At 42.3% G+C, this 16,620-nt stretch overlaps 1 protein-coding gene across 4 annotated transcripts in view; it reads right to left on the bottom strand.

Moving 5' to 3' along the window:
* Window positions 1–4,367: 4,367 nt before the first annotated feature.
* The window catches only part of PDGFRA (platelet derived growth factor receptor alpha), a 47,508-nt gene continuing 35,255 nt past the window's right edge, over window positions 4,368–16,620 (bottom strand). For all 4 annotated transcript variants that reach the window (XM_005907633.3, XM_070372415.1, XM_070372414.1 and 1 more), the window contains exons 20-23: window positions 15,698–15,797; window positions 15,482–15,587; window positions 13,992–14,233; window positions 4,368–7,427 (exon numbers count right to left, since the gene is read on the bottom strand). In XM_005907633.3, the coding sequence (XP_005907695.2) occupies window positions 7,280–7,427; window positions 13,992–14,233; window positions 15,482–15,587; window positions 15,698–15,797 (596 nt within the window). In that variant the 3' untranslated portion in view covers window positions 4,368–7,279. The remainder of the gene's footprint in view (window positions 7,428–13,991; window positions 14,234–15,481; window positions 15,588–15,697; window positions 15,798–16,620) is intronic.

Here is a 16,620-nt window from a genome sequence, read left to right as displayed (position 1 = left end):
AGGCTTTCCTAGTCATAATACAGTAAATAGCGTGAACCTTGCATTTATGTCAGCTCTCCCTGTCCCCCAAGCCCTACAGGGGCAATGCAAAGTGGCCTGGATGGGTGGTACATGGGCAACAGGTTTGTGTCACAGCTGAAGAAACCTAAGTTTAGGTAATACCAGTCTCTTATAATGGACTGCAAGCAAATCTGACCAACCTTTGTCCCAGAAAGAGACATAGTACTGGCCATCCAAAAATCTGCCCTCTTCTCTAGTGGAGTTATGGGATATTAATAAATTAGAATTATTCTCTCTTCTTATACATGTTCAACCCAACCATTGCACCTTAACTGTATAGAAAACAGTAAGAAAACAATGGCAATTTCCTACTCCTAGTAAGAATGATTGTATTTTTACTAACACAACATTGTAAATCAGCTATACTCTGTCTTCCATGATACAGAGATCTCATCACTTGTATCAGTTTTTGAATTTCAGGGCTTAAAACAGAGTCTAGCTCAACAGCATCAAAGAATAGAAGGATGGAGTTTGGAAGGATGGGTGCGAAGGTGGCCATGGTGTCTGGAATCAGGCAAAGACAAGAATTTCAGGAAGCAAGGCCCCCAGGTCTGGCTAACCCTGCCCCAGCTCCCATTTTTAAATGTTCCAAAAACACCTGTGTCCTCTGGTTGCAGAAAAGCTTTTGTTTTTTCAGACGGCTCCATCTATATCCTACTCCTCTGGCTTTTGTTACTCCCAGGTAAGGACTGTGGCCTCCACCTACCAGTTTTCTGCTCTGAGCTGCTCTACCATCACACAACATCCCCCTTGAGTAAATTAGCTGGTTGGAATCAAGTCTGCCAGCTGCCTCATTTAGGTGTAAGCATTCTAGAGATCTCTTGGACAGCAAGAAGATCAAACCAGTCAATCCTAAAGGAGATTAGTCCTCAATATTCATTGGAAGGATTGATGCTGAAGCTGAAGCTTCAATACTTTGGCCACCTGATGTGAAGAACTGATTCATTGGAAAAGACCCTCATGCTGGGAAAGATTGAAGGCAGGAGGAGAAGGGGACAACAGAGGATGAGATGGTTGGATGGCATTACCAACTCGATGGACATGAGTTTGAGCAAGCTCTGGGAGTTGGTGATGCACAGGGAAGCCTGGTGTGCTATACTCCATGGGGTCACAAATAGTCAGACACAACTGAGTGAATGAAATAATCTGAACTGAACTGATTCTAGAGATCAACAAAACACAGAAAAGGCTGTCCTCTAATATATATTTGTTGAAGGAATTAATCAAAAAGTGACTTTCTGGAAACGGATCATTTGCATCATGGTCTCATGCATTTTCTCCAACTAGGAAACCAAACCCCAACCTTTCTGCAAAGAAAGGATGTCTAATTATCTCAGGCTAATGAAAGATGCATCCACTCTGGCACTGTCTTCATATACACCAGATATCACACACCATCCAGTAGGAGAGCAAGCTCAACAAAATAAGAAATGTGATGCAACATTCAGGACAGAGACAGAAAAGCTTTTGCTTCATTTCAAAGAGTTACTTAATTCCTAATCAAGTCTAAAACTTTGACCATCCGAACAATTGGCAGCTTAAGCACCACACAGAAAATACTGGATCTGATTCTGTTTGGAGCAGTCAGCATGAAATGTAATGAAATTCAAAATAGACAGGATACACATGCTCCAGAGGGAAGTCATTAATACCCATGAATAATGATAAAGCAAAATACCATCTGCCAGGATAATGTAGCAAATCTTTTTAAAATTCCAATTAGCCTATAAACCAGAAACAGGGTACAAATATGCTCCCCTGGCCACGTGAGATCATGTGTCCTTGACGTCTCCATCGCTTTATATGTAGACAAGAATGTGAGTGATGGAAACATTATCCGTATATGAATACATTTTGAAGTATATGTGCATTATTCTTTAGGGCACGGATGCTATTTATGTAACTGGGTGGAACAGAATGTTGTAATCTGCTAATTAAAGCCACATACATATTTTCACATATATTTTAATGATGAGGGCAAAAAATTGTTATAAACACAGTACATTAATTTTGCTGTAACCGTGGTTGGACTTAATCCTTATGTGTATTTGGAGTCAGAGATAATGAAGCATTTCTATCGCCTTGTTATCCCAGGGAAATTGCCTAGTTTATGATGGCTTTGGATAGTCTAAGCCATTTTCCTGAGCTGTATTTTATGAAGCACATAGCTATTAAAATCATAATGTCCATTATCAGAACTGTAGTACAGCCTGAAAGAAATGCGCCGAAGAGTTCTATAGGCCAGCTTAGTTCACTTGTCCTTTGAAACATTTCAAGAAGCAAAGCAACCTACTTCTGAATACAGACATTTCTCGGTAACTGTTTCTTTTCCACGGTTCATTGCAAACAACACTGGAATTAGTATATTTGGAATTCCTAATCCCAGTGTTCTTATTACTGAGCTGTATGATTTTTAGAAATCACGTGGTTTCCTCGGCTATAAGCCTTTCCTGCTTCAAAGCACTACTTACTGTAAGATTCAGCATAAGTAAAGGTGACAAGGATCTCTGAAAAGTTTTAAAACCTTCCGACAGTAAAAGTCATTTTATTATCATGACTGTATCAAGTAGACAGAATTGCCTGCATTAAATTAAGAGATAGAATTATACACTGAAAAGGAGAACAAAAAGATCTCTGGGCAGGCTTGGAGCACTGATTTGATGCTAGATTAGCCAGCTATTGTTTAATCAGCGGAATTATTGTTCCTGAAGCTCTGTTTCCCTCCTGGGGCTGAAACCAGAGGTGGAGCCAACACCTAACCTGCAGCCAAGCTCCTTTCAGCTTTAACTCCAAGGCTTTAGTCTGCAGGCTACCTGAATGCAGGCAATAAGGATTTATGTTGGCATAACAAGTATATTCCAATTATTAACAACATAATCAATTTCCAGTATCCATGAGTTGAAAATACAGTGAGTTGCACCTTTTTTTAATCCCTAAAGTCTTTTGTTTCCATGTGCTTCACAATACAAAACCCACATCTTCCCACACGTATCACATCACAGCGAGCCATGTGAGGCAGAGGAAACCCGAGCAAACTGCAGGTAATCAGTAAAGCAGGTGATTCACATGCAGATGTTCAAGCATTTACTGTGACAATCATATGAAGGCTTGGGCTCAACCTCAAATTCCTGCACTCTTTAGCATAGCCATTTGTTTTCAGGAATCTCGTCTACGAAACACTACTATATGTCCACAAGGATGTATGTGCAAGGATGTCTGTGAAGTCATTTAAATAGCAAAGGATTAGAAACTATAAATCTATCTACAGAAAATGATTGCATAAATTATGGTACATGTACACCATGGGATACTATGCAGTTGATAAAGAATGAGGGAGGCCTATCTACATATACTTCTGACAGAGCTCTCTAAAAGATGGCACTTAGAGAAAAAACACTGGGACTTCCCTGGTGGTCCAGTGGGTAAGACTCTGAGCTCCCAATGCAGGGGGCCCCGGGTTTGATCCCTAGTCAGGGAACTTGATCCCATACTTGCAACTAAGAAGTTCACATGCCACAGCTAAGATCCAGTGTAGCCAAAATAAATAAATATTAAAAAAATTAAAACACACCATGGACTCTGATAAAGATGTGTCAGTGTAGGTTCATCAATTGTAACAAAGGTGCCCCTCTGTGGGGGAGGATAGCGGTGGGGGAAGCTAAGTCAAGCATGTGTTGGGGGAGGGAGTATGAAGGAAATCTGTACTCCTGCTCAATTTTGCTATGAATTTTAAAATGCTGTTTTAAAAAATGAAAGGTATTTAAAAAAAAAGAAGGAAAAAGAATAAAACACATTACAAAGCATTATGTAAAGTACAATCCCATTTAGGTAAAATATAAAGCAGATGGGTACATGTGTATGTATATAAGCAGATACACAAAAAGAGAACTGAAAGGATCAAAGAAGACACACAAAACTACAATTCTGCCTCTGAGAAATGGGGAAGGGACAGGGAAGTAGATATGGTCAAAAAAGACTTTAATCTTTTATTTTATGCACGTCTACAGTGTTTGAATGGTGTCCAGAGTCAATGCAGTCCCGTATCCCATGTACAGGCAAAAATGCACAAAATGCTACAATGCTTCTATAACAAACACAAGACAAGGTCAAAGATGAGCCAAGGGCCAGTCAACTTTAGGTTAAACGCTGGGTCTGAGAGCTAACTCAAATAATGTTTACACTTTTCTACTAATTTCACTAAAACCATAATACAGAGTCCTATTGCGATGTCACTGAGAAAGTAAATTAAACAGGATTGCTTTCATTTATACTGTTAAACTAAAGACAAAAATGCTAAAACCTTAGCATAACTTTAAATTATATATATCTCATTTATTGAAATATAAAGATCTTCATTTACATGTTTTAAAACAAAAACAATGAACAGGGGCATTTGTAATACAATTGTATTGGTAGACCCTTCCTACCGAGTTAGTTCTTGAACATTCACCACACCACTGTTTTGGGAACGTTTAGGTATTTTTCTCTTTATTATTTCTAAAATATAAATTTTGGACATTCAAAAGTGCAACAGTTAATGTGCCTGTGGGGAATATCACAGTTAAAAAAATATAAACAAAGGCAGTGATACAGCTTGTCATAAATGTTTTGGCAGTATTCTCCAAGTCTATATAGAAATACATATATACATATTGATGTATAACATCACTTTATCTCACGTCCCTCTTCACAAAAATAGGACCATTTTGTACAGATTGGCAGACCACATTTTAAGGACATCATCAATCATTTTTTTTAAAAATCACAAATTGTGTTTCTCAGGCCAACTTTGATTGTCTTCATAAACATAGAGAGCAGGAAGGATTGACAAATTTTCATCTGGGGTCTTTGCAGGAGGCCAAAAAGGAAACAAATCTGTGATACACTGAAAACATTACTTAAGAAAAAAAAATGCTGCCATATAAAAACTAAGGTGAGAGCATTCATTAGGACTAGAACCTGCTGGTCTGAGAATTTTCATCCAGCCCCATGATATCATGCAAGATTCAGAGGACATCAAAATGCAAAGCACCAATAAAAGGAGGCTGTTTGAGGAAGAGGAAAGGGAGTGATCAGCGGAGTGCTTGAGCTGTGATTCTAGAAACACAAATGTATTTCAAGTCTAAGTGGCTCTACAGAACCTCATCAGGTTTTGTTTTTTAATCGGCCAATCTGGCTCAGTCTTCACGCTTACCGTGAAAAAGGTGGGGCTTGCATTGAGATTACACCAGTAGGTAGTCAAGTACCTTGTTATTGCTTCTACATCTCCCAAAGCATCACCTGCCAGGAGCGCACACAGTGATTGCGGTAATCACAGTCCATGTTTCATTCATAGGGTGTCAGCAATTAAGTGGTATCGCAAAGAATGCTGATGAACCCATGATGACCAGTTTGACAGTTTGGATGGATGTGACGATTTGTCCTCCCATCTAACCCCGAAATATCAGTAACACTTAAAAAAAAAAATTTCACCAAAATATTGACTTGATCATACAGAGACTTGGTACACTGAATAGCATCATTTTTGTACATGCCTTTTGAGGGGAAGTTGGTGGGAAGAGAGTTCAGTTCCCCCTAAGCAGGGAGAAGATCTGCCAAACCAAGATTTGGCTTGCTGAGTCTCAGCAAGGACTGGAAAGTAAAATTAAGGGTAGCAATTACTAGATATGTGGCATTAAATGTCACTGACCCAAAGGCAAAGATTTAAATAGTAGGCTTCTTACATGTTTGATCTCTAGCCCAGTTCCTAATTTCAAATTATTTCTTCCCATGGCAACTTCCTGTCATCTATGCCGGTGTTCCCCAGATCTGGCTGAGCAGAACAGCCAGGATGTTTATAAAAACACAGGTCTCTGCTCCCCTAGAACTGACAATTCAGAATCTCTGGGATGGGGATGTAGAATCTGGTAATTCTGGTTGCCAGTTACAAATGGTGACCAAGGGTCCGGGCTAAGGCACACAGCACCTTCACTGAACAATGCCTTTACTGTCTCAGACTTTCAAACCGTTTCTCCTGAGGGTAAGAGACAAAGGAAGGGAGCTCCAGTTCAGGGCATCCTTCTGAATTTTTCCTGAAAAATTCACAAAATGAAAAATATATACATGTGTTGAGATGCACCAGAATTATCACAAGGCATGAACAAACCTCTGCAAATCCAGTCTTTTTGCTGATAAATACCTTTTCCACTGGACAATAACATGAGAAGTCATGTTAGGCACAGACTCCTGCCTTAATATTGAGGACCTTAGGATCTAGGGGTTTTATTTATTTATTTCAAATCTCATTACTTTAAAGGGCAGTTAATTGTTTTTAGTACAATGGATTAGGGAACCTACTCAGTACAGTTAAAAACTCTGACTTCAGAAGACACTACTTTTATTTTGTTCAACTAAATTTCCTCCACTAAAGCTATAACCATATTTTATAGAGAAACATGTTATTTAATAGAATGTCAAAAACTGTCAGACTTGTCACCTATTTAGTAAGGATTTTTTTTAAATTGTGCTTTTTCTGTAGGGAAAACATGTTACATATTACACATTTAGAATTACTGATAACAGTAGTATTATTATAAACGTAGATTACAATATGAGTTGTTGGGCTTATAAATGACCCAAATCTAATAAACAAAGTTGGTTAATTATTCTTTATCTCCTCAACACTAAAAAAAAGCAAAATGCTATAGTACCAGTACCTTTTAAGGTTCAAAAGTGGTTTTGCATGTACTTCACAAGAAAGTTCAACAGCAGCTGATACCAGGTTTCAAGCAGGAAGTACATGGATGGACTGAGTGGTCTCTCCAGAAGTCCAGAGAAGTTAATACAAATCAAAACACATCCTTGGTTAGAGTTATTTACATAATTACAATGCTGGAGTTTTGTTGCAGTAAAAGTTGTGTCCGTTGGAATCTCACCAATGCCCTTGAAACACAAAGTCCATCTTCCATGGCCCATGATTTCCTTGTCCATCTACCTCCAAACTTCACACACCAATGAGATGCTACTGAAACACTGCCAGAGGCAACGCCAAAAAAGTTCATTTCAAAATATCCCAATCATTCATCTTTAGAAGGCTCCCAGAGGCCATTGGCTGGGAACTTCTCTTTACACACCATCCAAGTCCTCCTCTCAAACTTTGCATTGCAATAAAGTGGTTTTCTTAAAAGGATCCAAGGTGGGTCCAGGAGTGGAAGTCCCACCCCCTCCCCGAATCTGCCAGTTACAGGAAGCTGTCCTCCACCAGATCCGAGGAGTCTATGCCAATGTCGTCCATCATGTCGATGTCCTCGATGGTCTCATCCTCTCTCTTGATGAACGTAGAACTGCTGGAACCTGTCTCAATGGCACTCTCTTCAGAGGTCTGTGAGCTGGAAGAGGAAAAGAATAGGAAAAATCATGATCAGACCAACTAGAATACAGTGGTGGTTCCAAGGTGGCCTCCCAAAGGCAAAGGAGCTCTTCCTGTGACATCCTTTGGCTTTCAAATCCAGGCTGCTCAGCCAGGCATGATTCTTCCACCAAGCCAGAAGCAGCCCCCACCACTGCAGTGGGCTACATGGTCATTTCAACTTCCCTTCTCTTCTGCCAAATCTTCCGAGTTGCTAACAAGCTGTGACCGTTTCTACTCTCCCTACTCAATTCCAGTGGAAGAGAAAACAAGCACTGCCTGAGCAAAAGGCCTGGGGAAGAAAAAGCAGAGGGATGAAATCAGGGGCAAAGTTCAGCTGAGTTAGTCACTTACTAGCCCTGCAACCTCCTGAATGTCCAAACTGTGATCTCAGGATCTCAGCCCATGACCCAGGAATGTCCTCCTCATACATCCAACCCCCTTGAGTCCAGGTGAAGGCTCTTTACTTACTAGAGGAGCATCTGAGAGGGGAGTTTTAGAGTCAGAAAGCATGAGTCGGACACGACTCAGTGACTGAATGCACACACACACACATATGCAACCGCATGGACTGCAGCCCACCAGGCTCCTCTGTCTATGGGATACCCCAGCCAAGAACACTGCAGCAGATTGCCATTTCTTTCTCCAGGAGATCTTTCCAACTCAAGAACTGAACCTGGGGGCTTCCCTGGTGGTCCAGTGGTTGAGAGCTTGCCTTGCAAGGCAGGAGACACTGGTTCGATCCCTGGTCCAGGAGGATCCCATATGCTGTGGGGCAGCTGAGCCCGTGTGCCTCACCTACCAAAGCCCGAGCACCCTAGAGCCTGTTCTCCGCCACAAGGAGAGGCCACTGCAGTGAGAAGCCTATGCTCCTCAACTACAGAGTGCCCCACGCTCCCTGAAACTGGAGAAAGCCTGCACGTAGCAGTGAAGACTCAGCACAGCCGTAAATAAATAAATATTTAAAAAAAAATTGAACCCACATTTCTTGTGTCTCCTGCACTGCACTTTACCACTGAGCCATTGAGGAAGCCCACATGTATGTATACATATCATATATATGTAAATGTGATAAAATGTTAACAACAGCTAAATCTAAGTGGTAGAAATAATCTTTCAATTTTTATGGATATTTAAAATTTTTCACAAAACTTTTAGAAAATATTCTTTAGGGCCTCCAGACTGTCACTGTCACCTGGCGCCTTGCCTTCTCTGAACTCTTACTATCTTATCGGTATCCTGCCTTGTATTGCTAAATTTTTATGTATCTCTTTTAGCTTCAAGTGGGCTTTCCTGGTGGCTCAGGAGGTAAAGAATCTGCCTGCAATTCAGGAGACCTGGTTTCAATCCCTGGGTCAGGAAGATACCCTAGAGAAGGGAATGGCAACTCACTCCAGTATTCTTGCCTGGAAAATCCCATGAACAGAGGAACCTGGCGGGCCACAGTCCATGGGGCCACAAAGAGTCAGACACAACTGAGCAACTGACATGTTCACTTAGCTCTAGCAGATTTTCGTCTGCTGACAGGCAGGACTGTGGCTTCCCCTCCTCATGGTGGGGCTATATAGCACCGCACTCCACATGTTACAAAAGCCCTACCACTGGCTGGGCAGCCACACCACAGGATGGAGTCTCCCATACGCACACCAAACCGGGGCTCTCGACCCTTTCCACTGTTTCCTGCCTGACAGGCCAGGCTGGACCCTCATTCTCTCTCCCCTCCTTTTCATATCAGTTTCCAAGCAGAGAACTAAGACTGGCCAATAGAAGCCCACAGGAAACGGCCTGCTGCCCTCTACCCCCGGGCCCCTGTGGCCCAGAGAGTTCTTAGAACCGACGGCGCTACTGGACTGAGGTTCCCCTTCACAAACCCCAACACGGGCCCTTCCTCAAGACTGAGCTTTAGCTCAGTTCCCAGTCTGTACTTCATCCTCCCCACCCCCACTCCCACCTTGGTTCTAGAACCTCACTGTGACCCCCAGTCCCCTTGGCTGGTCTTAATAACTATCCAGTCCTGGCAGCCTCTCCCCCCAGGAAACCAGACCCAGTTCCTGGGACCTCAGCCAGTGGCTGGAGTGCGGGCACATTCTTCTACTGAGACTGAGCACCACATCATCCTTGCTGCTCACTGGGCTTCAGGGTGGTCCTGATGCTGATGACTGCATTTATTTCTGATTCCTGAGTCACAATATCCACCTTGTAGGGCCTGGCTCCTGATAGGCTCTGACCTAGCACCCCCAAGTCCTTTGAAGCAAGGCCCTGTCTTCCTCAGGCTCACTCACCAACCAAGGCCAAGCCTCCTGTGCCTGGGGAAGGACTTCCACAAGACCACCATGCTCACTCCTGCCTGCCTACACAGAGAGCATCCCAGCTTTTACAGGTTGAATTGTATCCTGCCAAATTCGTATGTTGAAGTCCCAACCCTCAAATGTGACCATATGTGGAGACAAAGCCTTTATGGAGATACTTAAAGCTAAATGAAGTCATAGGATGGGACTCTAGCCCGGTAGGATTGGTGTCTTAAAAAGAGGAAGAGACACCAGAGATGCACACACAGGAAAAGCCCTTGTGAAGACAGTGATAAGATGGCCATGTGCAAGCCGAGGAGAGAGGCTTCAGGAAAAACCAAACCTGCAAACACCTTGATTTTGAAATTCTAGCCTCCAAGAGCGGGAGAAATAAATTCCTGTTGTTCAAGCCCCTTCGTCTGTGGTACTGTGTTATGGCAGCCCAAACTAACATATTCACCATCTCAGCCCACCTGTCAGGACTGGTCTCACTGACCCAGTGCAGTCATTTGGGACATACTTTGTGTGATTCAAAGAAGACCAATAGGAATAGGTGCTAAATTCTTAAGTCCAGCTTTGTGTACACCCCCCCGCCCCGCCCCCGCCCCAGGACAGTTCCTGGCATCTTTCTAATGTTATTTATCCCAATGCAAGTTTCTAACTTTGTTTAGAAGCAGAACCCTTTTTTATAGTTGAACTATTCAGATCCCTCAAACTCAGTGTAACCAAATAGATGACAGATCTGGGGTAAAGTGCTCCAAGACCCTCCTTTCTATCCCCATGAAATTCAACAAAAGCTACCCAAAATTTGGAGAAGCACTGCTTGCTAAAGGAATACAAACACATTTAAAAATTGTTCTAAGCAGAGGATAAACAGAAAGGTAAGTCTGATAGGCCACTTTCCCCATCTCCAAATCTCATGTGTCAAAAACAAAAATAATTTTATACTTTTAAAATTACCTGGTGCATACAAACAAACAAGGTTGTCTATATCTTACATCTAAATTGGTTAAGAACTCACAATTGTAAGCTTCCAAAATAATAATGCTATGTGCTGCTGCTAAGTCGCTTCATTCGTGTCCGACTCTGTGCGACCCCACAGACGGCAGCCCGCCAGGCTCCGCCATCCATGGGATTCTCCAGGCAAGAACACCGGAGTGGGTTGCCATTTCCTTCTCCAATGCATGAAAGTGAAAGGTGAAAGTGAAGTCGCTCAGTCGTGTCTGACTCTTAGCAACCCCATGGACTGCAGCCTTCCAGGCTCCTCCATCCATGGGATTTTCCAAGCAAGAGTACTGGAGTAGGATGCCATTGCCTTCTCCGATGCTATGTGCTTCTGCTTAAATATTTTTATGTAGTCAACTGAATGTGGAAGAGACAGAAATATCCTGAATGAAGAAGGGAATAGAGAGAAAGAGAGAAACTCATAAGCAACTTGGACCTTGATCCAAGGGCCAATATCACCATCTTCTCCTGCCTCTGTCCAAGGGTTATGGAAAGAGAGAAAGGAATTAGAGCATGGCCCCTCCATCTGGACCATGTGAACCAGTGGTTCTGGTCATGGCTGTGCATTAGTATCACTTTGGTAATGAATGAATAGGTCTAGGTACAATCACCAGTGGCTGCTATTGTCCCAAAAAGAGAGACAGCCATACAGTATGTACCTCCTGTACACAGCACCACCTTTGCAGGACACTTGGCAAAAATCTACTGAGTCAGATCAAGCCTCTAGACTACTACCAAATTACAACAAATATAGGAGACAGAAGCATATGATAAAACACACACAGTAAAGCAAGCAGAAAAATTCTGAATGTGGGAGTGGGAACTCTTCAGGCAAATGCTCTGGTTTTTACACAAATAATATTCAAGGGGGCAAAAAGAGGCAGGACGAATGTATATAGCTCTATCAACCAATGGCAATGTGTTGTGTGACTCTTATTTGGGTCTTGAATAGGACAAACTAAATGTAAAACAATATTTGTGAGAATCAAGGGAATTTGAACACAGACTGAATATCTGATGCTCTTCACTATTTACTGTCAATTTGGAGGGGTGATATGATGGTACTGGAGCTGTCTCTAATAACTATAGTTATTTTAAAAAACAGAGCCCTTATTTTTTTTAGATATATGCTGAAATATTACAGATGGAATGATATGATGTCTAGGATCTGCTTTAAAACAATCTAGAGGGAAGTGATGGAGTAGGTACGGCTATGGAAGTTATACAAGCAGACTGGTCATGAGTTCAAAAATGTTGAAGTTGAGTGATGGGCAGCTCACAGTTCCCGACTTTACTTGAATCATGCATGTTAGAAATTTTCCATAATACAAAGTTAGACAGGAAAAAAAACACAAATCAGCCAGAGAGTACTTGGGCCTCACTGAGATTACAATATGTTGGTCCAGGCGAGGCTTGTATAGCAGTAGTTTTCAAATCTCCCCAGGTGGTCCCAGTGTGCAACTAGGATTAAGAACCACTGACGCAGCATCAGATAGCCCAGAACAACCAGTCTCTCCACTTGTTCCTCAGTTCCAGTGACTAATAAAGAAACCAGCAAGAGAGGCTTATATTACTTCAATAATCACAACTGCTGTGTCAGTTTGATCAAATTACCTGAGGATTTAGGTCAAAGGTTCTCCATCAGGGAAGCACGTTCCTCCCTGTCCTATACCTCCACCAGCTCAAGGGGGCAAATATAGGCCGACATTGGTCTTAACAATATTTTTTTGGATCTGTCTCCTCAGCCAAAAGCAACAAAAACAAAATTAAAAAACGGGACTTGATCAAACTGAAAACCTTTTGCACAGCAAAGGAAACCATCAATAAAATAAAAAGGCAACCTACTGAATGAAAGAAGATATTTGCAAAAAATATGTCTGATAAGGGATTAATAACCAAAATAAATAAAGAACTCATACAACTCAACATCAAAAACACAGTACAATTAAAAAATAGACCCAGAACCTGAATAGGGATCTTTTCAAAGGCATACAGATGGCCAACAAGCACATGAAAAGATGGTCCACATCACTAATCATCAGAGGAATGCACATCAAAACCACGAGCTCTCGCCTCATGCCTGTCAGAATGGCTATCATTAAAAAGACAAAAAAGAATAAGCCTGGCAAGGATATGGGAAAAAGAGAACCCTAGCAGTACACTGTTGGTGGGAATGTAAATTAATACAGCCACTATGGAAAACATTATGGAGGTTCCTCAAAAAATTAAAAATAGAACTCTTAGGTGTGTGCTAAGTCACTCCAGTTATGTCTGACTCTACAACCCTATGGACTGTAGCCCACCAGACTCCTCTGTCCATGGGATTCTCCAGGCAAGAATACTAGGGTGGGTTGCCATGCCCTCCTTTAGGGGACCTTCCTGACCCAGGGATCGAACTCATGTCTCTTATGTCTCCTGCACTGGCAGGTGGATTCTTTACCACTAGCGCCACCAAGGAAGCCCCCCAAAACTACCATATAGTCCAGAAATTCCACTTCTGGGTATTTATCCAAAGAAAATGAAAACACTCATTCAAAAAGACATGCACCTCAATGTTCATAAGAGCATTATTTATGATAGTCATGATATGAAAGTAAGCTAAATGCCCATCAACAGATGAACGGATAAAGAAGATACAGTACATATAAATACACACAATGAAACATGACTCAGCCATAAGAGTGAAATCTTGCCATATGCAGCAAAACAAATAGACCTGGAAGGTATTTTGCTCAGTGAAATAAATCAGACAGAGACAAACACCATATATTTTCACTTGTATACAGAATCTAAAACAGAACAAATGAAACAGAAATAGACTCACTGATACAGAGAACAAACTGGCGGCTACCAGAGGGGAGAGGGGTGGGGGGAGGGGCAAAGTAGGTGAACAGGATTAGGAGGTACCAACTCCCAGTTATAAAATACATAAGTCACAGGGATACAATGGACAGCACAGGGAATACAGTCAATATACTAACTTCATATAGCATGTAATCTATAAAAATATTGAATCACTATGTTGTACCCTGACACTAATAAATATTGTAAGTCAACTACACTTGAGTAAATTTAAAAGAACAAAACATTTTTCAAGAATCATCTAGGAAACATTTTCAAAACTCACAGACCCCTTGGGGTTCTGCCACTGGCTCCCCCAAAACAGACTGACCAGACCACTGGGAGGGCTTCCTGGGGCAATGGCTCCTTCCCTTAGGGTGTCAGCGGAAGCTGGCATTGGGAGCTCCTACCTGTGTCTGTTCCTCTTGCCCAGGTCTTCCTCCTCAGGAACAGGGTCGATGTCGGGCAGAGGGATGATGTAGCCGCTATCTGCACTCAGCCTCTGCTCGTCGAGGCCACCCTCCCAGTCCTTCAGCTTGTCTTCCTCATTTTTGTAGGTGACGCCAATGTAGGCGTTGTCGGAGTCCACGCGCATGCGTGCCACAGCGGGATGGTCACTCTTCAGAAAGTCCAGGTGGATCTTTTCATAACTCTGCAAACATTGATTTCACAGTTACTCAAGGGTTATTGACAGAACTGCAAATTAATACAGCCACTCAGAACTTACTATTGTTTAACTGTGCTTTCAAACAACCTCACAGATGTGGGGTTTGGACCACTGAAGGAGAATCAGATGTCAACTGTCCCCAGAGATATGGAACATGAAGAAACGGCCACCATTGCCAGAGATCTCCTGCTGGTAGGTCTTGAGATACCAGGAACCCATTCTGCAAGTCTGGAGCTACTACTGTGTCCCCATACACATTCCCTTCTCTGGAGTTAGCATCGAACCTTCTGGTCCCCATCAGATAGTCTCTCTTGGGCTTTGATGGGTTCCCATAAGAGTTGACTAGGGCTTCCCCTGGGAGCAACATACCTGAAACTTTCTTGATCCCTATACACTGAAGAAATCTAATTAAAAAGTTAGGGACCATTGATCTAAAAAGGTTCCATAAACAAGCGCTCCAGTCTGTTCCCATCAATGCATCTTCACCAACCAGAGTGTCTTTGACTTTCCTATGGTTAATCTCCTTCCTTCCTTCTGCGTTCCTGCTGCCTCACTTAAGGCAATTGTAATGGGCAGTGAGATAATCAATAAACAAAAGTATTTAACTTCCAGTTCAGCTCACACGGCTCTTCCTTGAGAAGAAGGAAGAGAAGCAGTAAGTATGGAAAGTCTACATGGCAACTAATCTGAATCTAAGAAATTGTGCCTGGGTTTCCTTCTCAGCATCTCAGCAGAAAGTTGCTTCATTTATTATCATATCCTGCTTGGTTCCATGAAATTACATTTGTTCCTTTGAACAATGCTTCCTATTCCACAAAAAACCAGCTGGAACCACAGATAACAGCTGAGGTTGTTCCTTCCAGTCAGCTGGCAAAAGCCAATTTTGCATGGATTTAAGTGCATTCAAATTAGCGATTTAATGGCTGTGGATGCCCTGAGACTTCTAACTGCACAGTAGCTTCAGATACTAAAACATCTGGAGAATAAAGTGCTTACAGGTGTTGCACACTTAGGATGAATGGGAGCCGTGCAGGAAGGGGAGGGTTTTCATTCATCACTGCTACCAAGGGCCTGGGGAGCACTGCATGAAGCCGCAGCCACTGGATCACACAATCTTTTTCCTCCATTGAAAGTGTTCCATTAAAACAATACTGTTCGCTCACATAACCAGCTGTTGTCTCCTCCCCTTGTCCATCCCTTGCCACCCACCCATCTTAAGAGGCCCACACAAACCTTTTTATATTGTCCAGGCAGCAGATTCTCCACAATTTCACTCAGGTGGTAAAAGGAGGGTCTCTTCTCTGGCTCACTGTTCCAGCACTTCACCATGATCTCGTAGCTGGAGAAGCACAGGACTCAGAGTGGGCACGGAGAGGATGATCAGGGCACCCGCACCCCCACAGACCCATCAGGCATGAACACAGGCCCACAGGATGGGGAGAGGCTCACACTTCACTGGTGGCATGGTCAGGCTTGGCCATCCGGTATCCACTCTTGATCTTATTGTAGAATGTAGAGTCCACCATCATGCCAGGGTAGGGTGTGCCACCTGAGAGGCCAGGAAGAAGACAACCAGGGTTGACAAGTATGTGGTACACTGTTGAAACACCTGGGGTGATACAGCACCTCTAGAAAACGTTTGGGGATCCCCACTTTGAAGTATCGGTTCTTTCAAGGAAATCAAGTGTTACCATCTGCTTGATTTCACAGCCCTGCCCAAATCTTAAATTTAACCAAAAGGGAAAGTCCAAACAGACATACAGGGACACACCAAAGCCTTGCTTGCATCACACCACTTAATAGTCCACCCTCCCTAACAAACCACAAGGTTGAGCTGCTTTAAGGAAATGTTGTAAGCAATTCAGGTCTATCTAGGGAAGCCAAAATGAACCGCTATTACTCAAAGGAATTCTATGCAAAATGTTTTTAAAAGTTAGCGGGAACTGAAAGAGAATGCCTACTTTCAACTTTGCTGTGATTAGAGACAAGCATTCATGTATTCATGGATTCATTTAACAACTCTTTAAGTTATTGCTTATGTATTTCATTTATAACCCTATTTCTAAAGTAAATGTAACCTATAAATCATTAAAAAAAAATTTAACCAAGACTTCTAGGTTGATCAAGTCTAGAACCCTAGCAAAAATTCTACACATCTAGAAAAAGCACAGAAGTGTTCTTCAACGTTTCTGAGTACTGGGTCTATGAATACAAAGCAAAATAGAAATCCAGAGAAATTCTGAATCACTGAGGCCAAAAAAGTCATTTTCATCAGAAATGTCCAAATAATTAAGGCAGAAGTCTTGGGATGTCTAGCTAATTCTCTGCTTTTAACAGAATATGAGACTCTCAGTTAAGCCACACACTGGGAT

This window comes from Bos mutus, chromosome 6, assembly GCF_027580195.1.
Source record: "Bos mutus isolate GX-2022 chromosome 6, NWIPB_WYAK_1.1, whole genome shotgun sequence".
Classification (NCBI taxonomy): domain Eukaryota; kingdom Metazoa; phylum Chordata; class Mammalia; order Artiodactyla; family Bovidae; genus Bos; species Bos mutus.
Note: the sequence above shows the minus strand (reverse complement) of the source record. Positions and strands in the feature narration are given on the sequence as shown.